Here is a 27,912-nt window from a genome sequence, read left to right as displayed (position 1 = left end):
GAACATATAAACCAGAATCAATTGAGAACTGTTAGGTGAAATACAAGTTCAGTAAGATGACCAGATTTCATATAGGTTAATATGGAATAATCAGTAACTCTCTTATCCATTAGCAGTGACGAGTCTGAAGGTGTAATGCCATGGGATGCATTTTGTAACAGCAACAAAAAAAGGAAGAAGTAGCCTAAGATCTACTGAACATACAAAAATGATAGCATGTATATGGGGAGAAGGGTGTTGGGAGGGGAGGATTACTGAAAAACATAAAACTTGAATAAACGGAGAGAAAGTACCATTTTCCTGGAAGGAAAGACTCAATATTGAATAGATTTCAGTTCATCCAAAATTAATATATAAATTTTGTACGATCCCAAAGAAAGTCCCAGCAGGGAAATAAAAAGCAAACCCTCATATTGAAAAAATATATGTAAAGTTTGATAGTAAGAGATAAAGGCAGGTAATTGGGGAAATGAGAACCCTCACAAATTGCTGGGAGGAGCATAAGTTGCTATAGCCATTTTGAATGGTATTATCAATCAAAATAAAATATGCTTATACTGTTAGTCCAGTAATTTACTTTTTAATATCTATCCTACATACCATATACAGAAATCAGTTCCAGATGGATATGGATCTAAATGTGAAAGGGTAAACAATAAGCCTTTTAAAGGAAAATATAGAGCATCTTTTTTTTTTTTTTTTTCTTTTTCTTTTTGTCTGCTTCAGGTCTTAGTTGCAGCGCGTGGGCTCCTGCGTGTGTTGCATGGGCTTCTCTCTAGTCCTGGCCTGCAGGCTTCAGAACAAGTGGGCTCTATAGTTTGCGGCATGCGGGCTCTCTAGTTGTGGCACTCAGGCTCAGTAGCTGTGGCTCAGGCTTAGTTGCCCCGTGGCACATGGGATCTTAGTTCCCTGACCAGGACTCAAACTCATGTCCCTTGCATTTGGATCGAATTTGCCTCCCTTGCATTGGCAGGCAGATTCTTAACCACTGGATCACCAGGGAAGTCCCCTAGAACATCTTTTGACCTTGGGTCTTAAACAGGGCTTTAAAAGCACTAACCATAATGGAAAAAAAAAAAAAAGACTTTACTACATGTTTAATTTTTATTCAAATTTTATTATTTATTGAAACTTTATTGAATTATCAAATATTTTGAATACTAAAATACTAATATGAATGTTATAAATATTGTTTATTAAAATTAAAGAATTAAATCTTAAAAAACACCAACCATAATGAAAAAATTGATAAATTTTGACTTTGCTAAAATAAAAAACTTCTGATTATTAAAAGGCACCATTAAGAGAATGGAAAGACAATTCACAAAGTGGGAGAAGACATATATATGACAAAGGAGTTTTATCTAGAGTACATTAAAAACAGCTATAGATCCATAAAAAAGATGTGCAACTCAAAAGAAAATTGGACAGAAGATTTGAGCAGACTCTTCATGAAAAAAGATATCCAAAGCCCGATAAACATGAAAAGGTGCTCCACCTCATTAATCATCAAACTAAAACCACCAATCACACATGAGAATGACTAAAATAAAAATGGTGAGAAATACAAGTTTTGTCAAGGATGTGGAGCAACTGAAACTCTAATACAAGGCAAAGAAATGTAAATCTCCCTGAGAGAAACGTGTTCAATTGAGGATGCATGTACAAGCCTCCTTTATTGCAGCATAAAAAACCCTCATTGTTCATCAGGAGATCAGTGGGTAAAGTACAGCATAGCTAAAGTGTTGGATACAAATGGTTAAAAATGATGAGGTACATCTGTTTGTACTAACGTGAAAAGATCTTAAAATCATATAGTGGAGTGAGAGAAAAACTATGTAACAGCATAAGGCATGTTACCGTTTAAGAAATCCCACACAACAAAACTGTGTCGGTTATACATATGTAATTCTCTTCCATACATATGTGTATTCTCACCTACATACGGCATACACATTTATATAGGCATGCATTTAGGTGGCCTGAAAGGGTACACATCAAACATGTAGCAGGAGTTGCCTTCAGGGAAGGCTGTGGACTAGGTTGTGGTCAGGAGGGATGTGAACTTTATCCACGCTTGAATTTTTTACAATGTGAATCAATTTCATGTATTCGTACTATGTGTAATTATAAGTAGCATTGAGGAGAATAAACCATAATTTAAATGTAACACATAATTCTTATAAAAATTAAAGAAAGCAATACTGAGGTATGTAAAAGAAGTAGAAGAGACAGCCTCCTTGCCACCTCATTCTTGCTCCCTGTTGACTTTCATGGCCTGTTTGTACACATCGTGCACATCAGTTTTATAGGCGAATGTATTGAGCAGACACTTGTTCCTTTCTAACCCCAAGAGGGTTTTTTTTATCCACCCTCATCCCCTGGGTAGTTGCTCTCTGGGAGGTGGGCCTGCGGTTGGTCTGTCTCAGTCATGGTGTCACTACTATTGCTCTTGCCTGTGATTGGTATAGGTGTGGGCCTGTGTATGTTTTTGGCACTTTGGCAAACGAGGTCTGATGTGAAGGGAAGTCTGCTGGAAGGCTCTGGATGAGATTTCCTGCTCTAATAAAAAGAGATACAGGAACCCACAGTCCCTCTGTGGTTGTTGTGTCTGGATTTGATTGGTACCGCTGCAGCTGTGTCAAGGCTAGGTCATTAGCCTGGAGATTGACTAATATGCCAAGGATGGCAGAACACAAAGATGAAGCTGGTATTGGTCGCCACTGAATAAAGCAATTCTAAAGCCATGCAAACTCCAGACTTCTGAGATTCAGAACAGACTTCTGTTCTGGGATTTGTCAGTGATTTGTCACTTGCAACAAAAAACATCTTGACACATGCATGTATACATATTCAAAATTGAAGTCAAAAGAGGGCTATAAGCTATACCATATACACGATTCTGCAACTGTTTTCACTTATTTAACCATTTCTCCATTGGTGGACCTTGAGGATATAGCTTTTGCTATTCTAAAATTCTCCAGAAAACATCTTTTATATATTTTGGAAAACCTGTGTGCTTTATAAAGTTCTAGAAGTGAAATGGCTGGATCAAACATTATATTTATTTTAGGTTGATAGCTACGTCTCAGTTGCTTCCAAAAAGATCCCACCAGTTTACACTCTCAGCAACAATGGGAGGCAGTGCCCCTTTCCCCCTACACTCACCAATGCTCTCTGTATTTAGTTTTCAGTTTTTGCCTGTCTATAGGTGAAAACTGGTTTTCTGTTTTAAAATTTACATTTCTTTAAAGTTGTAGTCTCATGTTTATTGGCTATTTGCTTATTTTCTGTTGTGAATATCCTCTGTATCCTTTACCTGTTTTTTTCTTACTGAATTTATAGCACTCTTTATATATTAATAGTTTTTATGTTGCAGGTATATTCCCCTTGGTAGTCCTTTATTTATTTTTTACCTTTGCTTATTACTGTCATTTAGTACACAGAGGTTTTAAATTTTTACATTGTCACATCTGTCCATCTTTTTCTTTATGCTCTCTGGTTTTTGTTTTGCTTAGAAAGTCATGTGCCATCCTACAGTTTTAGGGAAGAATCCCAGCATTTTGTCTAGCTTTTTTATAACTTGAAGAAAAAATATTTAGATAATTAATGCATCTAGAATTAATTTTGTGTATAATAAAGTGTAGGAGGGTAACTTAAGTTCCCCCCATGTAAATAGACAGTTATCCCAATACCATTTATAGTATACCACTATAGTATAGTATGGTTCGTATATAGTCCCTATATAGTATGTCCATATTTCTCTCAGAATGTTGTAAACATAGCTTAGATTCCTCAGTGTACATAGGTCTGTTTCTAGGCCACCTGTCCTGTTCTGTTGTCATTCATTTTTCTGCACTCGTACCACAGTTTTAATCATTGTAGGTTTAAAGTACATTTTGCTCTCCAATGGGACAGGTCCTTTATTATTATTAGTTTTCAGTTTTCTCCCCATAGTATTCACTCTTCCAGATAAACTTTAGAATTAACTTGTCAAGTCCGTAGAAAGATCCTGATTGGATTTTGATTGGGATTGTTGAGTATATAGTTTAACCTGGGGAGACTTGACATCTATACAATATTGAATCTTGCCATCTAGCATCGTGGTGTGTCTCTCCATTTGTTCAGGTTTTCTTTTACTTGTTTCAGCAAAATTTCATAGTATCCAGCATGTAGGTCTTGTATATTTCTTTAAAAATTATTCTAGAGATTTAAAATATCTGCTATTATAAAGGAACTTGTTTTCATTATGTATTCTAATAGGTTATTGCAAATGTATAATGTGTAAAAAAGCTGTTCATGCCATTAATGTAAATTCTCATAAACCTAAATGTAACAAATGAAAATCTAATTTTATAGGGAAAAAAATTGATGCTTGAGTGGATTAATTTCTGAACCTGGCTATAAATTGTTTTTAAAACATACTTCTAAATAAATTCAGTAAAAATCATGAGCCTGAGGTCTGATTAAGCTGAAGTTTTTCCTTTTCTTCACTCTCACAGGTTATTATTAATTTGGTAGACCAGGCAGGAAGAGAGAAAATAATTGGCGATGCTTACCTGAAGCAAGTGTTGCTCTTTAACAACTCACACCTCACTTATGTTTCATTTGACTTCCATGAGCACTGGTAAGATGGCTTCCTGAGATGAGTTTTGATCAGCTCCAATGTTTGTGGTAGACACTGACACCGGGACCTTAGTTTTTCTTCTCTTTATTGGGAAGAAAATCTTGTTCTCCTCATTGTTAGAAATGAAAGGACTATCATTTGTTTACTTAGTTCCATTCTCATATGGGTTTTATTTTGCCTAAAAATTTAAGTTAATTCTTCCTGAAATATTTATAGTCTTTTTGTTCCAAAATGACTTGGAGACTTAGAGTTCCTTTTTTCCCTTTATCCTTCAGTTTAAGAATTTCTGGAGCTTTTCCTTTCTGCTTGAGTTCGAGCTTGGCAGGAGTAATAGGGTTCCCTTACTTAAAAATCATCCTGCTGCCTCATCTTTATACTCTGTAGTAACACTGCTCTCCCTTGGGATAACTTCACTGGAGTTTACTCTGGAAAAACAACAATCATTTTGATGGTAATTTTAACTTGTGTGTATTCTGAAATCAAGTTTCTTTTGTCATAATCCTGGCTCTAGGTATTGACCATTTTGGTGGGGAAAGAAGCTTCTGATGGCTGTGATATGTTTCAGTGTATTCTTAAGCATATTTTCTTTCATAATGCAGATTACTTATAAATATTTATATAATTGACTATATAAAGTAGTGTTAATGTCATATTTATAGTAATAATTTTCTTTAATTTTTTCAAGCAACCTTAGGTATCATATCTTAAGCTTAAAAAAATATAATTAAAGATCTTTTTCTTTCTCTTGTCATGTATTTTAGCCGAGGAATGAAGTTTGAGAATGTTCAAACACTAACAGATGCCATTTATGACATTATTCTTGACATGAAGTGGTGTTGGTAGGTATTTCGTAAGAAATCAGTTTGACAAACTTTTGGTCTGTGAAATCACATGTATTTGTCTAGTACTGCTAAGTGTTAAAATAATAGCAGGCTGAGAAAGGATTTTTCTTTTTCTTGTTTTGCTTCCCAATTCCTGTTCTCCTTTTCAGGAGAGTGTTAGTCACTAGGCATTGTTAGCTTTGAACAGAGAAAAGTTGTCAGATGGTGGGCCAAGTAGAGTGAAGTGCTCTATGACTATTCTTTAATTGCTTCTGGTGCTCCATGTTCTACATTTCCTCTTAGTCCCTAACATGAGAAGGAAAGCTTAGAGGTATTTGGTCTCAGTTTTGAGACATTTAAAAATTGTCAGAGGGACTTCCCTGGTGGCGCAGTAGTTACGAATCTGCCTGCCAATGCAGGGGACACAGGTTCGAGCCCTGGTCTGGGAAGATCGCACATGCCCACAGAGCAACTAAGCCCGTCCACTGCAACTACTGAGCCTGAACTCTAGAGCCTGCGAGCCACATCTACTGGAGCCTGTGCTCCGCGACAAGAGAAGCCACTGCAGTGAGAAGCTTGCACACCACAACGAAGAGTAGCCCTCACTTGCTGCAACTAGAGAAAGCCCATGCACAGCAATGAAGACCAAACACAGCCAAAAATAAATACATTTATTTTAAAAATAAATAAAAAAATAAAAATTGTCAGAGAAGGAAGTTGATTCTTAGACTGTAGGCGGGAGATGTAGGATGAAGAAATTGGCTTAAAGGACAGGAGAGAACATTTGATTAGATTTTAAGGCCACAGGTGGCTAGAGAAATTAGACAAGTGAGGCATGCTGCATGACTCCTGACTGGGTGGTAGAGTGAATTAGTCTGTTCATTAGATGCATTTCTACTTGAAGTCAAAAAGGAGGAACGGAATGGTGTTTTAAAGTGCTTTCTGGTTTTAAATGCGCAGAAAAGCATAACTAGGGGTTGTGTCAGCTCTGCCTAGTAGTTGTGTGGCTCAGGCAAGTCACTCTGTACCTCAGCTTTTTGTTTTGTTTTTTTTTCCCCCCCAAATTGGGATAATATCTTCCTTGTCAAGTTATTGTGTAAATTAACAGTAATGTCTACAAAGGTCTCAGTAATGCCTGCCACATAATAATATTCCAAGCAAGTTGATAACCAGTGTTGCTGTTGTTATTGTTACACTGTGAAGAATTATGGGTTTTGAAACATTTAAAGTATTTCATATTGTAAAATAATTCCATACTGTTTTTGAAAAGGGTTGATCAGGCTGGAGTGATATGTAAACAAGAAGGGATTTTTCGAGTTAACTGCATGGACTGCCTGGATCGCACCAATGTGGTCCAAGCTGCCATTGCACGTGTGGTCATGGAACAGCAGGTAATTTGGAGTCCACTGGATTGTAAATATTCATGAAAAATTTTTTTTCACATGTAAACAAATATCTATCTTGTGCCATAGAACATTTACAGCATGCAAACATCCTTGTTGCTTTGAAACCTGGAAAGTACAACCTTTGCTAGAAATGAGTTGAATCAAGTGGCATTTTCTTAAGTACTCATTTCAAAAATGTGAGGCCCAGCATTTAAAATTGTACTGGGTGGCGCTGTATAGTCATTTACCTTTTTATCTCAGCTCCAAACACTCCCTTCTGTATTTGAGGCCTGGGGTCTGCACACCACCTTTCTGCTTGACCAGCTGGTTCCATGTCAGGCTCTGCCAATGGGGCATTAAGGGAAGACCATGAGGCTGAAGGAGGAAAAAGGGACAAGTTTCTTCATCTGTGTTATATTCCCATCATCAGCACCCTCTCTCTGGCTGTGGTTCCTTTGGCACCACAGAACCAGCCTCTTCCCTTTGTGCCCCAACCCTCATGGTGGCAGCTGTTTCTTCTGGTCATTATGTCTCTTACTTCAGTGTCCCCTTTGAGATCTTTCAGCCCTCTAACCCTAGATAACAAATTACCAAGGTTGACATTCCTAGCATGGTTTGATTTTTTTTTTCCAGTAGAACCTTGTGACTATCCTTTGAGGTTGCCTTCTGGTGTCGGCATGGAAGCAGCCAGACTTTGGAGATCAAGCCCTAGCCCTAACATGTATACTAGGTGTTGACCCCATGCCAAGAACTCAACCTCTCCAAACTTCTATCCTCCTCATCTATAAAATGAGGGTAATAAGAGTATTGATTGCATAGGGTTGTTATGAGGAGTAAATGAGATAATTTATTTTAAAAAGCTTTTAGAATGTGCTACCAGACCTAACATTTATTGGGTACTTACTGCTCTGCTACTATTAATGTTACTGTTGTTTCTATATGATTTTTTGATGGTTAATTTCACTTCATAGCCAAATTTAAAAGAAAGAAAATATAAACAGTATAAATTTTTTATTCTATTTATTCAAATGTAGCAATTCATAAAGCTGTCTCTCAAGTGGTGCTTTATTTTGAAAAAGTGTGAAAACATCATTTCTTTTATTTAAGGGTCCTAAATTGGACATGCATATGCTTCCTTTCTCTGCAGTATACATTTTATGCTATGGTTTCCTGGCTTATATGCAGTTAATCTACCAATGTATTAATTTTAGCTGAAAAAATTAGGTGTGATGCCCCCAGAGCAGCCACTACCGGTGAAATGTAATCGAATTTATCAGATAATGTGGGCCAACAACGGTGACTCCATTAGCAGACAGTATGCTGGGACAGCTGCCCTGAAGGTAAGTACCTGCAGCCAGCATTGTGGGTCATTCTGTGGGACACAGGGTGTGGTTTAAAACCAAGTTGGTTTTTGAGAGAAAAGTAAATGGGTTTCAGGTGGTAGGTGTATGTAGTTGATTCCTTCCTGGAATGTTTGAGTAAGGCAGGGATCACACATTTGAATTCCTGCAGGTGGCAGGTAATATGACTCAAACTGGCCACCCATTAAGTTAAAGGGAGAGATGGGCTGTGTAGACCTGAGGAAGAGCATATGTTGTCTCAGGAAGGTGCTGTTCTGCTGCTTGCTAATGGTGGTGGAGGCCCAATGTTGCTAGATCTCCCAGGTTTCAAGGGAGTTTGGAAATCTGGCATTTTATGTGTAATAGTTGGTTTTTAAAACTTTATACAGACAAAATAAAACATGTCTATATTGGTGGATTTGGGTCCATGGTATAGTTTGCCTCCTCTGAACTTGAGTCCCAGCCCTATCTCTTACTAGCTCTGTGACTGTGGGTAAGTCACTTACCTTCTCTGTGTCTGTCTCTTCATTTGTAAAACAGGAATAATACTAGGCCCACTTCAAAAAGCTGGCGTGGGTTATTTGAGTTCATAACATGTTAGAGCTTAGACCATTCCCTGACACACAGTAAATGGTGAAGAAATATTTTATTATCTTTTTGTGATTGTTACGTATAAAGTCTTTTGAGGATCCTACAAGCTGATCTTCATAGAATTCAATGTAAATGTAAAATATACTCACCCGTCACTAAATGCTCCCTCCATGGGCAATAGAAAGTAGTTGAATTAGCTTAAATTAAATTTATGTTAATTTTCCTTCGAGCTAATAGTTCACCCCAGGATATTTGTTATAACAAATTGTACCATCAAGGGCTCAACAAGCATCAGATTATCCATCTTTTGGTTGAGTGATGAATATCAAAAAGCTTTGTGTTAATTAAGGAAACCGAACTTTAGAAATCCTTGTGCAAGTTATTGTTTAAAGAGAAGTACTACTTATGCACTGAACATTAGAGCACCTAAATATATAATGCAAATACTAACAAAACTAAAATGAGAAATAAACAGCATTACAATAATAGTAGGGGACTTTAATGCCCCACTCTCAACAATGAATAGATTATCCAGGCAGAAAATCAATAAAGAAAAAGTGAATTTGAACAACACTGTAGACCACATGGACCTAACAGACGTATACAGAACCTTCCATCCAACAACAACAACAACAACAACAACAACAGAATACACATTTTTCAGAAGCACAAATGAAAATTCTCCAGGATAGATTATATGTTAGGCCACAAAACAAGTCTCAGCAACTTCAAGAAGATAGAGATTATATCAGCTGTCTTTTCTGAGCACAGTGGTAAGAAACTAGAAGTCAATAACAGGAGGAAAATTGGAACATTCACAGATACATGAAAAGTAAACAACATACTCCTGAACAACCAATGGATCAAAGAAGAAATCAAAAGGGAAATCAGAAACTATCTTGAAACAAACGAAACTGGAAGCACAACATACCAAAATTTATGGGATGCAGCAAAAGCAGTTCTAAGAGGAAAATTTATAGGTGTAAGTGCCTCTATTAAGAAAACAGGAAGATCTCAAACAGCCTAACAATTAAACCTCAAGAAACTAGAAAGAGAAGAAGAAACTAAACCTAAAGTTAGCAAGAGGAAGGAAACAATAAAGATTAGAACAGAAATAAGTGAAATAGAAAAAAATAGGAAAGGTCAACAAAGTTAAGAGTTGGCTTTTTTGAAGAGATAAACAAGATTGACAAACTCTTAGCTAGGCTAACCGAGGAAAAAAGAGGACTCAAAATTATAAATGAAAGCTATTACAACTCATACCACAGAAGTACATAGGATCATGAGACTACTATGAACAAGTATATGCCAACAAATTGAACAATTTAGAGGAAATGGATAAATTCCTAGAAACATAAAACTACCAAGACTGAATCACGAAGAAATAGAAAATCTGAATAGACCAATGAGTAAGGAGAATGAATCATAATCAAAAACCACCCAGCAAAGAAAAGTCCATGACTAGATGGTTTCACTGGTGACTTCTACAAACATTTAAAGAAGAATTAATGCCAGTCCTTTTCAAACTCTTTTCAAAAAATCAAAAAGGGAACACTTTCAAACTAATTCTTTGAGGCCCTGATACATAAGGTAGATAAGGACACAACAAGGAAACTCTAGGCCCGTGTCCCTGATTATTATATATGCAAAAATTCTCAACAAAATACCAACAAACCAAATTCAACAGCTCATTTAAAGGATCATATACCATGAGGAAGAGGGACTTATCCCTGGTTCAGAATTGAAAAATCAATAAATGTGTTATACCACATCAATAGAATGAAAGATAAAAATCATCTGATCAGCTCAATAGATGCAAAAAAAAAAAAAAGCATTTAACAAAATTCAACAACCTTTCATGATAAAAAAACTCTAAATGAATTGGCTATAGAAGGAACATACCTCGCATAATAAAGGCCATTTATGACGAGCTCACAGCTAATATTATACCCAGTGGTGAAAAACTAAAAGCTTTCCTCTAAGATCAGGAACAAGACAGAGGTGCTCACTTTCACCACTCCTATTCATCATAGTACTGGAAGTCCTAGCCAGAGCAATTAGGCAAGAGAAAGAAATAAAAAGCATCCAAATTGGAAGGGAAGAAGTAACATTGTCTTGATTTGCAGATGGTGTGTTCTTATGTAGCTGACCTTTGAACAACATGGGTTTGAATGATGGGTCCACTTTCTATGCAGATACTTTTCAGTTGTAAATACTGCAATACTACACAGTCTGTGGTTGGTTGAATCCCTGAATGTGGAGGAACTCTGGATACAGAAGACTATAGTTATACAAAGATTAACCTCCACATTGTTAAAGGGTCGACCTTATATAGAAAATCCTAAAGACTCCACCAGAAAACTGCTATAACTAATAAATTAATTCAGTAAAGTTGCAGGATACAAAATCAACCTATGAAAATCAATTGTTTCTGTATACTAATAGAGATTATCTAAAAAAGAAAGAAAGCAATCCCATTTACAATAGCATCAAAGACAACAAAATAGGAATAAATTTAACCAAGAAGGTAAAAGATTTGTACACTAAAAACTGTAAGGCATTGATGAAAGAAATTGAAGAAGACACAACTAAATGGAAGATAGCTCAGGTTCATGGCTTGGAAAAATAAATATTAAAATATTACCCAAAGCCATCTCCAGATTCAATGTAATCTCTATCAAAATTCCATTGGCATTTTCCACAAAAATAGAAAAAACAATCCTAAAATTCATGTGAAACCACAAGAGACCCCTAGTAGCCAAAGCAATCCTGAGAAGGAACAGAACTGGAGGCATCCCACTTCCTGATTTCAGACTGTATTACAAAGCTGTAGTAATCAAAGCAATATAGTACTGGCATAAAAACAGGCATATAGGCCAATGGAATAGAACTGAGAGCCCAGAAATAAGCCCATGCATATACAGTCAACTAATAATTTGACAAGGGAGCCAAGAATACTCAACAGGGAAATGATAGTCTCTTCACTAACTGGTGTTGGGAAACTGGATATTCACATGCAAAATAATTAAACTGGACCCCTATCTTATACCATTCACAAAAATTAACTCGAAATGGATTAAAGACTTGAATGTTAGGCCTGAAACTTTGGTTTATTCCTGCAAGAAAACATAGGGAAAAGTTCTGTGACATTGATCTTATCAATAGTTTTTTGGACATGACACCAAAAGCACAAGAAGAAAAGTAAAAATAAACAAGTGGGACTACATCAAAAAAAAAAGCTTTTGCATAGTAAAATAATCAGCAAAATGAAAAGACAACCTATGGAATGGGTGAAAATATTTGCAAACCACTTGTCTGAGAAAGGGTTAATATCCAAAATATGTAAAGAAGTAATGCAAGTCAATAGCGAAAAACAAATAATCTGATTTTAAAATGGGCAAAGGACCTGAACAGACATTTTTCCAAAGAAGATATACAAATGACCAACAGGTACATAGAAAGGTGCTCAACATCAGTAATCATCAGGGAAATGCAAATCAAAACCACAATGAGCTATCACCTCCCACCTGTTGGAATGGTTGTTATCTAAAAGACAAGAGATAACAAATGTTGGGAGAAAGGGTAACCCTTGTACATTGTTGGTGCGAATGTAAATTGGCATAGCCACTGTGGAAAATGGTAAGGAAGTTCCTCAAAAAATTAAAAATGGAATTACCGTATGATCCAGCACCCCTATTTTATGAGTATGTATACAAAGAAAATGAAATCAGTGTGTCAAAGAAATACCTGTACTCCTGTGTTCATTGTAGTACTGTTCACAATAGTCAAGACCTGGAAATAACCTAAATGTCTGATGGTGGATGAATGGCTAAAGACAATGTTGTGTGTGTGTGTATACAAAATTTTATATATAAATATATAATGGACTCTTAAGCCATAAAAAAGAAGAAAATCCTGACATTTGCAGCAACATGGATGAAACTTGAGGCCGTTATGTTAAGTGAAATAAGGCAAACAGAGAAAGACAAATGCTGCATGATCTCACTTATATGTGGAATTTTAAAAAGTCAAACTCATAGAAACATTGAGTAGATTGGTGGTTACCGGAGGATAGGGAAAAGGGGGAGATATTGGTCAAAGAGTATGGGGATCTACGTACAGCATGGTGACCACCGTTAACAACACTATGTATATACAACCATACATATATCGTCATCACATTGTACACCTTACACTTACACAATGCTACTTGTCAGTTATACAAAGTTGGAAAAAAGGGATACTTTTTTCCCTTCGATATTAAAATTCCTTGGATACGGCATTTATGTCTCTCTCTTCCGTAATATATTCTTGTTACTAAATCAATATTCCCTGTGCACGACCTAATTGGCAACATGCTCTTCCTAAATTGTTGATTTTAGGACAAGGCCTGTTTCCAGGATTGCCTTGGATAGAAATAGTGGGGTTGGGATGGGGGGAAAAGAGTATGCTTTCCTTGCCTTAAGTTTAAGTCACTACCTCTCTAGGGACTTGCTCTGACACCTTTGTTGTGAAAACCAAGAGAAACAAAACAATTAAATCTTCATTGGATCATTCTACAGGGATTGTAATGTGCAGCAAGGTATGGAAACCTCTGCTCTCTCTCTATATAAACACAACCATGTACACGGGTTAAATCCCATTATAATAAGCTCTAGGGAACTGTCCACATTGTCCCACATCAGAAATTTGTGTTTTGAATATACCAGTTGGAGTCCTGAAAATCTTTTTGTTGTTTTGTTTATTATGTATTAAGTTTTGACCTGTAAATTCTAGATGTTATACAGATTGCCGAGAATGGCTTTATCTTAAGGTACAATCTAAACTGTGAAGACTTGGTGCCACCAATAGCATGTTTGATTATTTGACATGCTTGGGTCTGAGTCAAATACTAGTAGGTATTTTAATTATACTATTGGGAAATTATAAAAGCCTATAGAATTCCAGTCTTGAATCAAAAGCCCACGTTGACTTCAGGAACATTTTTGTGTTTGAATATATTGTCAAAGTGACTTTTTCCTTGACAGGGTGACTTTACAAGGACAGGAGAAAGGAAGCTAGCAGGAGTTATGAAAGATGGTGTTAACTCGGCAAATAGGTATTACCTGAATCGATTTAAGGATGCTTATAGGCAAGCTGTTATAGGTAAGGAACATAAATACCTTTCTTTCTTTAAAATTTGTTATTCTTTCTGTGACTAACATTTTACAGTAACCAACTTCATTAACATAATTCGTTGTTTTATAATATACTCGTGTTTCTGTGTTGAACATCTTACCCAGTAAATCATATTTTTACACAATTAGAATTTGACAAATTTTTTAGGCTGGAACAGCAAAAGAAACCACTCATTTCCATACATATTTGTCAATTTGTTATTCATGTAACAGAAGGTAGGTTTGAGGCTCCTGGAGTATGGAATAAGGTGCCCTAAAACCTCATCAACTAAAAACTCCATATTCTCTTTGTTTTCCCATCACTCAAGGCTGAGAGAGAAAACGAGATGATTTTCTTTCTTCATATAATGCTTATCATGTGCTCTTGCTGTGGACAAATATACCATCCTTTGTTATAAGCAGGATTTAACAGGGTATTAGGGTATCAGACTTAGAGATTATCCTAACCAATTCCTATCATTATTTAAGAGAAGAAATGGAGGGTAGGTTGCCCAGTGGAATTCATGCCTTGGCATATTTTAAATTAAATTTTCATGAAAGTATTACCTTTTAGGATTAAAGTAAATGTAGAGTATTCTGGATTAGAATCAAATGTAACAGCTTGTTGCATAGTCTCTAGGAATATTTTTAAAACCCTATTTTGTTAACCTGATTATTTATCGTACATGAAATAGTAGGGCCTACACACAGGCAATTTAGGAATTTGAGAAGTCTGGTGTAATTAAGTTTGGTTCATTTGCCACAGATAGGATGTGTGCTGAAAGGAAAATTGGATTTTAGCAATTTATTCAAGGAAAAACAAGATATTTTTTTCTGTTAGTTGATCTAGCAACTAAGTTACATCATTGAGGATGCTGGTTCTGTACCTCTCTCAATTTGACCATCAGTAGCATCAGCTTCATCCTAACCCTGAAGCTGGATCTCTTGAAGTTTGAGAGAAAGGGGCCAGTAGCAGTCTGGGGTTACTGCCTCCCCATAAAGGGCCCATGGTTGACACATCTCTCCCAGAAGCCTCCTCCAGTCTTACTGTCCCAAACAAGCATAAGGAATGGGATTACAATGATTTTGTTAAGCCTTGAGCTGCATGCTGTATCAGGAAGAAGTTAGCTTGTCTGTTCAGTTCCTCTGACCATTTTAAAATTGACTTTTTTGTCTTTTTCTTATTGAGTTGTAGGAATTCTTTATATTTTCTTCGATTCAGGTCCCTTATCAGATAGATGAGTTTTAAATATTTGCTCCTATTCTGTGTATTACCTTTTAACTTTCATGACATTGTCTTTTGAAACACTAAAGTTTTTAATTTTGATGGTGTCCAGTTTGTCTATTTTTTTCTTCTTTTGTTGCTTGTGATTTTGGTTTCATATCTAAAAAAAACCATGCCTAGTCCACGATCACAAAGATTCATGCCTGTGTTTTTTTAATGAGTCTTATTGTTTTAGGTCTTGTATTCTCTTTTGCTTTTTAAAAATGTGTTAGTAAACTAAGAGATGATAGATATTAACACTTTCTACTCTAGATTTGATGCAAGGCATTCCAGTGACAGAAGATCTTTATTCCATATTTACCAAGGAGAAAGAGCATGAAGCTTTGCATAAGGAAAATCAGAGAAGCCACCAGGAACTAATTAGCCAACTCTTACAAAGTTATATGAAGTTACTGCTGCCTGATAATGAAAAGTTCCATGGGGGCTGGGCCCTCATTGACTGTGACCCCAGGTAAGTTGGAACTGTGTCCTGGTAACTGACGTGCTTAAATTTCTAATGTTGTTAAGTTGTCCTGATTATTGCTAGCAGTTGTCCATAAAGCTGTGGGCATGGATGCATAGTGCATGGCAGTTTTCAAATGCATGGCTGGTGCTAAGGCAAGCTAAGGCACTCATGTTGGCTGTAAAATTAAGGGGTTACTGAAAAACTCAGTAATGAAGTACAATATTTTAGTGCAATATTTGATTTTTAAAAAACCCAAATTGTGAAACTACAGTTCAAAGCTTGTTTCATGAGTTCTCCCCTGCCCTCAACCCCACTCCATGCCCTAGAATCTAGGTTTATTGTATTAATGCACAAAACTGACTGTACCAAGAGGTTTAATGATGCTAGTTACTTTGATGGGTTGTAAAGTGGTCCTGGTCTTTCATAAAATAAATAGACCAACTAATACTTAACGTTTGTTTTTAAACAAAAACCATCTAGTTTCAAGTGGTTCTTTAAAATATCAGCTGAATGGTGAGATCCATATTTATCCACCAGATTGAATGCTTGCTTTGAGGCTAAAAGCTAAAATTATAATTTTCAATTTTATGAATCAGAAACACTTCAGAAAATTCTAGACCAAGTTCTGAGAATAAAAGGCTCTATTTAGATTTTATTTTACATTTCACATCTATTTAATAAAAGGCATAAAACAAGCTTTAAAGAACTGTAGAATGCAAGGTAGTATTTACATATATTAATATGAATAAAAGACAATATTGACTGTAGGTTCATAGGAAAACCTTCCATGACTTTAATTTTATGGATTATTTCACTTTGATAGTCAGTACCATATGTATGGATACAATTTTTGGACTCTTAAGAGGTGAGGTTTTCCTCACACACATCTTAGCAGAAAATTTCTGTGCTCTTATAAGCCATTTGGTAAAAATTTTTTATTCGTGTATGTCAGTTATTTGATTTTTAAATAGCAGTCCAACTTAATGCAGCATGAAGCAAACAAAAACTCCCAAAAGATAGTACTTTTAGTTCCCATTCAGAAATAACTGCAGGTACCACATCTGCATGTTGCTTGGGCTTGAACTTTGCACTTCACTGTTTTGAAGGTTGCCATGATTGTCAATATCATTTTCTTTAGATCAAGTGTTTTTATGTCTACTTTGGAGATAACTGAAATAGGGAAAGACCTTTAAAAAAGGTTTATTTCTAAAACTGACTACCATTTGGTAAGGTCACATTACATCTGATTTGATTTCCAGTCCTATAATTCTTATGCACAGTTGGAATCTGGATTAGGAGTATAGAAAAATGTAAAGTATATTTAAAAATTTTTAACAAAATTTGGGTAAGTACACTTGTTGAGTCAGTAAAAGCCTCTTGCAATTAAGAGAAAGATGATAAAAACATTCAGACTTCTCTCTGGCAACTGGATTCTTTGGCACAACATAAATCGTACTGTTTTGTACCAAAGTAATGCTGAAATGAGTCGTCTTCTAAGATCAGGTCTTTAAGAAATCCATGTTGGGTAGTTAGATTCCCAAATCTCATAAGTTCTCAGCTACCTAGATGCCTACTTTGGAAATATAATTGGGCCTCAGTTTTCTCTTTTCTTCAGTAACATGATGAAATACTTCTCTTTTCTTCTGATTTTTTGACTCCCACCCCTCTATAGTGGCCTGCAATTACACTCCTCATTTTTCTTTAGTCCTGCAGTATAAAATTTGGTCTTCTGATGACAGGGAGCTAATGCATGTCTCCTGGTCATCTTCTCTGGTTAAAGCTCCTGATGAATAATAACTTACATCAATAATGTATGTTAGACAGCAAGTGTCACTGCATCCTTCCCTTTGTTCTTTGGCCCCATCTGGGCTGTACAAATGAGGAGCGCTTTGCACAAAAAGAGAGCCCACTCTTCCTTCACCGCAAGTGAAGCTTTCAAATTCCAGTGCATTACCAGGTTTTCAGTAAGTGGTGCTCTCTGTGAACATCATTAGTGTCTGTTTCCAAATAGTCTCACATTTCATGATGGACGATGAAATCTTTGTGTGCTTCCATTTCTGTGCTTTTAAGTTCATTTAGTTCTGTACTTATTGCTGCCTTGTCATAGATCTTAACCTAGCCCAGGGCTAGGAATAGTCAGGGAATTAATGACCTCTACGTACTCTTTAAAGGCCAAGATTCTGTGTGGTTGTGGCTCTGCTACTGTGAGTCTCAGCCCAAGCTTTCTGCTGAGTTTGCCTTGTTAGTTCTATTTTTGCTTCTTGTTCTACTTCTTCATTCTTTTGTTTTAGGATATTTCTTGGCTCTAATTCTTCAGCTGTGGGCCTCTGGCTAAGTCTCCTCATTTCCAGTTTGTTGTTCGATTCCCTGTCTCTCTTTTTCAAGTGTCAGTGCAGGATGTTTTTGTCTTCTAACTCTGTCTTAGATGGTGTATTGCTAAGTTTGATTGTGCAAGTATCCCTTCACCTGCTTTACTTGCCAGAGCACATTCACCACTGCCATCCCCATCCTCCTCTTTTTTCCCATCATTGGTGGACAGAATAGGCCCATCAGAGTCATGGGCCTACTGTTACTCTTTGACTTATGTCCTACACGATGCTGAGAGATTCTGAAGATTGTCCCATCAGCCCAGGTCTTATTGGCTAAGGTTCTGCCTTCCCTGTCTTGTTGATGGTAGTACATAAGCCAGTGCCTGATGGAGAATGGCTGTGTGTGTCAACTCTTTAGTACATGCACTGACCTGGGTCTAAGGAGAGATGGGCAGGGAGCTCCATTGCTAACCAGGACAAGAGTGTCTGAGAGAATGAGGTATTGATTCTTGGGGGAGGAGGGGAGTAGACTTGTGGAATTTGTCTGTGGTCTGCTCTTTAGTGATAGGGACAGACTGCTCAGGTTTGAGACTCTACACTGGTCTCGGAAGCATCTCATATAAGGTTGACCACACCAGAAGTGGTTGTGTCTGACAGTGATGGAGGCATTAGCTGTTAGCTGCTGACTAATTTTCTTCTTTCTCCTTTTGGTTCCCAATGTTACTGTTTTATTAGAAACTGCCTCCTTTGAAGATTTGGGGCAAGATGTTGTGGATGGAGTAGATAGTGAAGCTGATGCTTTTTGAATCAGGCACTTTGCAGGTCATGTTTTGCCTTGTTGGCTTGGATAGAGGGCGGGGGCCTGCCTGTCAGGTGTCTTGGTTTTTTTGTTTTAATAGGAGGCACTGTTCACCACCTTGTGGCTGGCCCCAGCCTGGGCCCCCTTAGGAGGCACAGGTGGCTTTGGAGTTTAGGTTTGGGCTTTGAAGGAGCTGGAGCAAGACCCGCCAGTGTTTCAGAGTAGTCTTTAGCCTTCTCTTCTGCCTTTTCTTCTGCCTTTTCTTCCAGAGGTAGTGATTCTTCAGATATAAAACTGTTACCATCTTCAGATTTCACTGCATTTTCCTCTCAGATGGATTATTCTCTGATGGGTATCATGTGCCCGTTTAAATTTCCAAAGTTAACTGTAGGTCTCCACCTCGATCAGACAGTTCTTTAAGAACTGTCCTTCTTATTAGAGATACTTTGTGGTTATTCCTCTCTCTAATACTGCTAAGATTTCTTTAAATTTGCTACTGGTATTTATGTTCATTTGCAAGGCTTAAATATTTTCCAGGTGGTGGATAGTTTTCCCTTTCTTTTGAAGGGAGATATTTGGAAACCTGCTCTTGGGCTATCTGATAGAGCTCTGCGATAAAGCCTTTGTACTGTGTGTCTACTGAGCCAGAGATGTGGACCCAGAGCAGGCAGTGCTGGTGGAGGACACCAAGAGGTAGCTTTGGGGGCTCTGGTCCCCAGACAGCCAGCTGTTGGTTCAGCCCCTTGGGCCTGGGGGCTTCAGCAGTTGGCACCCGTTGGCCTCAGGCTGTGTGTGTGGTTTTTAAAAACACCTTTATTGAGCTATGATTCATATAGCACACAATTCACCCATTTAAAGCATACAATTCAGTGGTTTTGAGAGTATTCACAGAGCTGTGCAACCATCACTTTGGTCAGTTTTAGGACATTTTTATCACCACAGAGAATCCTTGTACTCTATTCCCACTCTCACCTCCTAAGCAACCACTAATCTGTTAGTACTTCTATCTCTCTGGACTTGTGTATTCTGGACACTTTATATAAATGTAATCATGTAATATGAGGCCTGGCTCCATTCACTTAGCATAATGTTGTCATGGGTCGTGGGTGTTGTGGCATGTATCAGAACTTCATTCCTTTTTATGGCAGAGTAGTATTTCATTGTATGGATAGGCCACATTTTGTTTACTCTTCCTTTGTGCACTTATGTTTCCACCTTCTGGCTATTGTCAGTAGTGATGCTCTGAATACTCACGTACAAGTTTGTGTTTGCACACCCGTTTTTCTTTTGTGTATATACCTAGGAGGGGAAATTGCCAGGCCACATGTAATTCTATGTTTAACTTTTGAGAAACCACTGAACTATTTTCCACAGGGGCTGCACCATATTACATTCCTACCAGTAATGTAAGAGGGTTCCAGTTTTTCCATGTCCTCACCAATGCTGCTTTGCATGTTTTTTATTGTAGTCATTCCTAGTGGGTGTGAAGTAGTATCATATTGTGGTTTTGATGTGCATTTCCTTAGTGACAAATGAGGATTTTTTCTTGTGCTTGTTGGGCATTTGTGTGTCTTCCTTAGAAAAATGTCTTTTCAAATCCTTTGCTCATTTAAAAAACTGGGTTGTGTGTCTTTTTGTTGTTGAGTTGGGCCACATGTTTTTATAAATAAAGTTTTACAGGAACCAGGGCTGGGATTAGGGTGAGGCAAGTGAGACAGGGTTGTGCAGGTTGCAGGGTCAGATCCTATCTTTACTTGAAATGTTGATTTGTTTTGTTTATCATGACATGTTTGTGTTAATTTTGATTTTTTAAAAATATTGCACTAAAAACTTACCTTGATGGCTGTTTTGGCACCCCCTTAAATTTTGCGCCAGAGACCAGTGCCTCACTCACTTCACAGCAGTCACAGCCCTGTTTAAATATCTGGCAGAAAAAGTTACAGACGTTCTGTCCTGCACAGCGCAGCAAGAATGGCTGTTGTTGCCTTTTCCCTCACCACCCAGCACTCGGGCTGGAACTGTCCAGCACAGCTCTGTGCCCTTTGCTTGGATTCTGCCCTCCTTCGTGCTTACGGGTGCCCACCCCCAGCCCCGAGCCTTCTTCTGTTAAACACTGAGCACAGCTCACTTTATCTTCCGTGGACAGCCCCTGACGCCTACGGATCAGACCTCTCGGGCTGTCCTGAGTCCTCTTCCTCCCAAGTGGCCGCAGCTGCCGCAGGGAAAACGGATTTGAATGACAGCCGATAAGCGTCGGGTGATGCTCTGCGGCCGGAGGAGGAATCTTTAATGTGACAGGAAATCGGGGCTACCGTCCGAGTGCCCTTCAGCACCAGCATAAAGCCAACTCTTTATTTTGTCCAACTCGGACTCACTTTTTTTTTTTACACCGAGAGCCCATGACCACCTGTACCCACGTTAGTGGACTAGCGAGGCGCACGGCAGCCCGCTCTTCTCGGGCACGCGGCAGTGCAGGGGCGGCGCTTAGCCGCTGTGTCTCAGCCGCCAGCCGGTGGCTCGTCGGCCAGCAGGGACGGCCCTTCGCAGAGGCGTGCGTGCACTCCCGCGGGAGGCGGACTGGGGGCCGGAGCCCGCGACCACCCCAGCGTCCTGTCCCCTCCCGCGGGGTGCGTGCGTGTCACGGGGCGAGGGCCGCGCGTGCGCACTGGGCGCGCGCCGCGGCAGAAGCGGGACGAGTTTCTGGGTGTGGCTTGGCGCGGCCGCGCCGCAGTTGCCGCAGTCGCCGCAGCCGCCGCAGGTGTTAGTTCCGGTGCAGGCGACTCCGACTGAGCTCCGACTCGTGGACGGACGGACGGACGGACGGACGAGATGCCGCGCTCGCACCGGCCTCCTCCGACTGCCCAGCGGCAGGCGAACGCTGCGGGCAATGCCGCCGGCAACACAGCCGAGCCCAAGCCCGAAGGCGGCAGCCTGGCGACGACTTTCAAGATTTTTCTCCTTTTTGCGGGACTGATGGTTAAAGTTCCTGTGGGGTTGTATTTTTCCTGTAAATTGCTGCTTTTCCAGAGCCTCTTGTTGATGTCCCCCGATGACAGTGGCTTTTACGCGACCATCGTGGCGGTGGTGGGGCTGCATGTGGTGCTGGCGGTGTTCGTGTTCATCGTGTGGAAGGAGGGGCTGCCCGACTGGCGGGAGGGGAAGGACGAGTAGCGCGGCCCGGCCTCCAGCGGCAGGCGTGCGGGCGGGAAGCACCGACAGGGGGCTTCTTTTTTTTTCTTGTGCTTAGAAACAAGGGAAAGTGTGGGTTTTGGTTTTTTGCTCTTTTTTTTTTCCTCCCCCTGTTTAAGTGGGGTGGAGGGTGGTGGGGAGGGAAATTAAGTATTTATTGCAGCTTATACTTCGGTAGAAATGCGGGAGGGGGGAGGGCTGACCTTTTTCTCCACTGCCTGTTACATGCCAAGTGCTTTTCGTTCTGGCCATAATGCTTTTGACTGAGATCGTGTTTGACTGATGTAAATATTAGTGTCAAAATAGAAGCTGGGATAAAGCAACACTAATTAGTAGGTGTAGAATTTATTTCATATTAAAGTACGTGTCGTGACGTAGTTTTTATGGCTTGGCTCAAGCAACAATTTTAAGACTGCACGTAAGTACCAATGCGCAAAACTAAATTCCATGTTATGGTGTTAGCCAAGATCATAGAATGTACGGTTTTCGGGACTTCCCTGATGGTCCAGTGGTTAAGACTTCGCCTTCCAGTGCAAGGGGAGGTGCAGGTTCCATCCCTGGCATAAGATCCCACATGCCAAAAAAGGCAAACAAAACAGAAGCAATATTGTAACAAATTCAGTAGAGAATTTAAAAATGGTCCACATCAAAAAAAAAAAAAAAAAAACTTAAAAAGTAAAAATAAAAAAAATTTTAAAAATTTAAAAAAAAACCTACGGTTTTTTCTTTCCCGTTGGTTGGTTGGTTATGGCTTCTTATCTAATTAGTTGTATTTTGGGGGCGTATTTTTAGTGAAAATTGAGGTCAGTTTGTTATTTTAGATTAAGGCTGTTCAAGTTATGCTGCAACAAGGTGCTGCTGATGGTAAAATACTGAATTTTAGGATCTTCGTAAAATTCTCTCTGCAGTACCTGTTAAACAGTGACCTCATTCTTACGCAGATTGGGTACATGACTTAAATTCCATCTACAAGTGATTTTTTTTCCTCTCCTGTTTTCCATTTGTTTTTCAGCAGCATTTGGTAAGTCTTTGCAAATAGCTGCGAAATTCTAAGGCAGAAATATCCACTCCAACAGTGAAATTTTGAGAACCAATGTAACAGCACAGATTAATTTTCACCTTTTGATTGGAAAAGCTTTTTTAAAAGTAGATGAAAGTAAGTTCATATTCTGCCCGTGTTAACTCTGTGTAGGTTTTATATGTTGACTTTTTTAAAAAATTAGTATTTGTTTTAATGGTTCATCAGTCTTCATTTAGTTTCTAATCCTTATTCTGATATTTGATTTTAGAGTGGAAATAAAATATGGCAAAATGGACTTAGAATAAGGAAATGTTTACTCATTCCTTAAAAGCTGAGTAAATTAATCTGTAGTACGAAAAATGCAAAGTAGTTTGGGCTGGGTTCCATTTTTGCACATAAATGTTATATTTAAGCAAAATTCTCTCAAAGGATGCATTCTGCATGAGTGAAAAATACTCTAAATGTGCAGTGCCATTTTGAAGATTAGGTTATGTGAGATGATCTAGACAGTTTCTCTTTTCTCAGCCTCACATTTTCCTTTCTTTCCAGCCCTTACACCTCTACCATCATCCAGTCCCCCCTCCCCATGATCCCATTTCCCCTGAGCCCTCCCTCCTCCTTAGCTACCTGAGAAGGGACCTCTTCTCAGCTCCAGTCCTTCCCTCCACCTACCCCCGCCTTCCTAAACTGGGTTCTTGGTTTGTTTGTTTAATTTCTGAATGGATAGATTGTATATATTTAACTTAAGAAGTAGGACTCATTGATTACTTGATTTTTCCCCCCCACCCAGCCCCACCAATCTTTTATCATAAGTGGATCTGCTGTAGAAAAAATGTAGATGAAAACAAAAATATTTAATTCCCTGTGTCATGTTTGTTTAGCCTCATTGATGCTACTCACAGAGATGTGGATGTGCTGTTACTGCTTTCTAACTCTGCCTACTACGTGGCCTAGTAAGTTGCTTATAGATTTAAAGCTTTTACTTTTTTTTTTAATGTGAGTAAATTTCCTTTTTAGAATTTGTAACAAAAAAGTTAAGAATCTAGTTTTGTTACATATTTTAAGAAATTTTACTGAACCCCTTTACCTTACATAATTGTTACATCACTCTGACTTCATCAATTTGAAAATGTGATTTTAGAGTTATTTATAATCAGTGTGTTCATATAATAGTGTTCTTTTAGTATTTATTTAGTACTGTTTCCTATAGATCTCAAAAAGTTTTGATGTATTCCCCATATTTTATTGTGAATGACTGTATAGCATTGTTTTTATTACTATACCTTAGTTAAATGTTTCCCCATTGTTAGGCATTAAAATACTTCCATCTTTTTTGCTATTACGAATGCCACAGCTGTCTATGTGCAGATAATTGTGTGTGTGTACACACACACATCTCTGGTTATAAGGATATGATGAAGTATATGACTTTTGTGCCTTATTGCAAGATTGATCTCCAGAAAGACTACCAGTTAACAGTGCAGAAATACAAGTACTTTCTCAAAGCCTTACCAGAATTTTTATTTTTGTCAAATACATATTCACTGTCTTTTCGGCCTTGTGTAAATGGTCATTTTTCAGTCATTGGCCCAGGCGCCTGTTGGCATTGATCATGTGCATTTTTCATTCTTGATTTTGGACATCAGATTTATCTACTGTATCAGGAATACAATGCTTCAGTATATGTACGTGTTTGCTTTCCTTTTAGGTTAAGTTTTAGGTTTGTTGGTTTTAGTTTTGTAAGATTATGTTTTTGTAAAACTGAGTTTAATTTTGCTTTGTAGTTGATTTTAGTGGAAGAGGTATGAACTGATTTTCCTTTAGCTGTTGAACTATATATATATAGGTTTACTTCACTATATACTTCATCTCATTTCATCTAGTTTTTAAAATATTTATGTTTAATTCTTTACCCTAGAATGTATTGTGCTGTGGAAGATTTTAACCACATAGTAGTTGCTGCTGTTATACCTCAGCTGACAAGCCAAATATGCTGTTGATTTTAATATCCTCTTCTTACTCTCTTTCCCTTTGTCTAGTTATGATGATGAAGTTGACAAAGTAAACCAGTATCAACGACTAAGTCTAGAAGACCTGGAAAAAATTGAAATAGGTAAACTTTAACATACTAACCAAGTCATAGAAAGCAAATGTTGTTTCTTCTAAGAGTGGGTCATTATTTAAGCAACTGGTATAACATCTTACTGGAATCAGAAAGGGACAGTTTAAGTAGTCCATTTCTTAGGATTCCCTTCTGATTTTTAGAGATTAGTGATGGACACAGTCTAATAATAACTGTATTTCATTACTTGCCTTGTGAAGATTAACCCTGGGATTGAGAAAGTTTAAATATTTGAGACTGAAGAATTTTTATTTATAGTCCCATTAGACCAAATCATCACGATAAGCATGTGCTCTCATTTAGATTATGAAGAAAAAAGTACTAAATAATTGGTGTTTGTCAGTCTTTTGAGGATATAGGAGAAAGCGAATGTTACGTGGAAAATTTACATACATTCTTTTGGGTCTTTAGGTCCTGAACCCACTCTTTTTGGTAAGCCAAAGTTCTCCTGTATGCGACTGCACTACAGATATAAAGAAGCAAGTGGCTATTTCCACACCCTGAGAGCTGTCATGCGCAATCCAGAAGAGGATGGAAAAGGTAATGGAGAGAGATGAAAGTATCCATGGTAATTTTTTATCTGCTGTTATAAGCGCAAGTGGAATTGGGGACTGTACATACCATTACCAACTGAATGATCCAGGAAAATAGCTTTGTGGTTTGAGATCTTGAAATAGCAACTTTGTACCCAGTAATGCAGGGACATTATTTTGAACTGATGATGCAGGGCAAGGGACTCTGTTATGGGTATTCTCAGTGTGAGTGGCCACATGGGTGTCGTGGCTTTTCCTACCACATATGCCTCTCACGGATAGTAGTCAGGGACACCTGCCTGTCTTGTTCATGGCTGTTGTCTCAGCATCTAGCACAGTGTTTGGACAGATGAGGGTTTCAGAATAAACTTTTAATTCCAATTGATTTGGTTCTTTTGTTCTTTATTTAGTATTCTGTTAAAATTATAGAATATTTTGAGTTAGTGAGGGGAGTGATGAACAAATAGCGTTTTTGTGTAAATTATAACAAATAAACTTGTATGTATAAGATTACAAATTTCATTTAGAGTTCTGCGTTAGAACTGCTAATTTTTATTTTTTTATTTACCTGTTTTTTAGGACTTTTATTGAGATATAATTGACATACAATAAACTGTATATATTTAAAGTGTACAATTTGATTTTTTTCCTTATTAGTAATGTATATATGGCAATCCCAATCTCCCAATTCATCCCACCCCAAGAACTGCTAATTTTTAAATATGTTTTTGGAGAAACTGGCAAGCAGTTATATTTGGGTTTCAGATACCCTTCAGTGCATTGCAGAGATGCTACAGATCACCAAGCAAGCCATGGGATTAGATGTACCTATAATAGAGAAGAAGCTTGAGAGGTAAGCATACTACTTTGGATGGTAATGTCTATTCTTGAGAGAAAATTAAAGTTTTACTTCTTCAAAAGTATTTGCTAAAAGGGAGAGAAATCACATTATGATACTATGTTGCTATTTAGAGGGGGAAGTATCATATCTTTGTGGATCAAAAGTAATAATTTTGCTTAAATTACGGCCATGGGAGACTTCCTAGGTGGCCCAGTGGTTAAGAATCCGCCTGCCAATGGAGGGGACACAGGTTCGAGCCCTGGTCTGGGAAGATCCCACAAGCCTCGGAGCATCTAACCCTGTGAGCCACAACTGTTGAGCCAATGTGCCACAACTACTGAAGCCCTCGTGTCTAGAGCCTGTGCTCTGCAACAAGAGAAGCCACCAAAATGAGGAGCCTGCGCATCACAATGAAGAGTAGCCCCCACTCGCCACAACTAGAGAAAGCCTGTGTGCAGCAACAAAGACCTAATGCAGCCAATAAATAAATAAATAATTTATTTAAAAAAAAAATATTATGGCCATGGGACTTCCCTGGTGGTCCAGTGGTTAAGACTCCAAGCTTCCACTGCAGGGGGTGCTGGTTTGATCCCTGGTCAAGGAACTAAGATCCTGCATGCTGTGCAGTGCAGCCATGATAATAATAATAATAAATTATGGCCACAAGTGATATATTTAAAAACATTTAAATATACTCTTAAGAGAGGGAACATTCAACTTTAAATAACTTTTTAAAAATAACCAGGCAGTATGTTTTAAACAGTAGGTTTTTGAATTTGGGAAAAGAAAAAGAGTCATTTGATCATCTACAGAAAAACTGTTGTCTTTTTAGAAGAAATAATTTCAGTAGCTCTTTTTTTTTTTAATTGAATGAGGTTCTTTAAGTTTTATAGTACTTTATTCAGTAGCTCCTTAATATCATAATTTTTATGAAATATTCTCATGACCAAGTGTCACACCAATGTACTGAGACGTGTGGAAAATAGCACTGACGTTTTTCTTATTTATAGCAGCCATGAGGGATGCCAGAGGAGAAAACACTAAGTTTAGTTATGTTAAATGTCCCAGGTTTTCTAAAACAAATCCAGGTAACCCACAGGAAACATAAGGAAACAGTTATTTCCCATCCCTCCTCTACCTGAATTCAGCCAAATTGGAATGTGTATAGACACTTTAGTTAAGATGCTGTAGATATCCATTTATAGTTAGTGTGGTCTTTGCTGGTGGTTTAGACTGTGGATGTGGTAGATCTGTGTTGCCCCAGATTGTAGCCAGTCATGACATACGGCTGTGGAGCCTTTGAAATGTATAGTCTGAATTTTGAGTGTGGGGTTTTTTGGGAAACATTTATTCTCAGAATGATGCAAAAACAGAGGTTGAAGCTGCTGTTAGGCGGCTTCCCTCCCCTCCTCCACTGCCTCCCCCTCCTCTCTGATTGCCTGGGAGAA

The 27,912-nt window shown here is 38.1% G+C and overlaps 1 protein-coding gene across 7 annotated transcripts in view; it reads left to right on the top strand.

Annotated features, from left to right (window-relative positions):
• The window catches only part of INPP5F (inositol polyphosphate-5-phosphatase F), an 81,775-nt gene that overhangs the window by 51,029 nt on the left and 2,834 nt on the right, over positions 1-27,912 (top strand). For 4 of the 7 annotated variants that reach the window (XM_057735306.1, XM_057735310.1, XM_057735308.1 and 1 more), the window contains 10 exons: positions 4,503-4,627; positions 5,389-5,466; positions 6,719-6,839; positions 8,045-8,173; positions 13,792-13,909; positions 15,458-15,656; positions 23,850-23,921; positions 25,008-25,081; positions 25,502-25,630; positions 26,389-26,476. In XM_057735306.1, the coding sequence (XP_057591289.1) occupies positions 4,503-4,627; positions 5,389-5,466; positions 6,719-6,839; positions 8,045-8,173; positions 13,792-13,909; positions 15,458-15,656; positions 23,850-23,921; positions 25,008-25,081; positions 25,502-25,630; positions 26,389-26,476 (1,133 nt within the window). Of the gene's footprint in view, positions 1-4,502; positions 4,628-5,388; positions 5,467-6,718; positions 6,840-8,044; positions 8,174-13,791; positions 13,910-15,457; positions 15,657-20,904; positions 21,209-23,849; positions 23,922-25,007; positions 25,082-25,501; positions 25,631-26,388; positions 26,477-27,912 lie in introns of those variants that run through there. The other 3 variants (XM_057735309.1, XM_057735312.1, XR_009053762.1) reach the window with 3 other exon arrangements.

This window comes from Hippopotamus amphibius, chromosome 5, assembly GCF_030028045.1.
Source record: "Hippopotamus amphibius kiboko isolate mHipAmp2 chromosome 5, mHipAmp2.hap2, whole genome shotgun sequence".
Taxonomy (NCBI): Eukaryota; Metazoa; Chordata; class Mammalia; order Artiodactyla; family Hippopotamidae; genus Hippopotamus; species Hippopotamus amphibius.
This window is presented reverse-complemented; position numbering and strand designations above follow the sequence as displayed.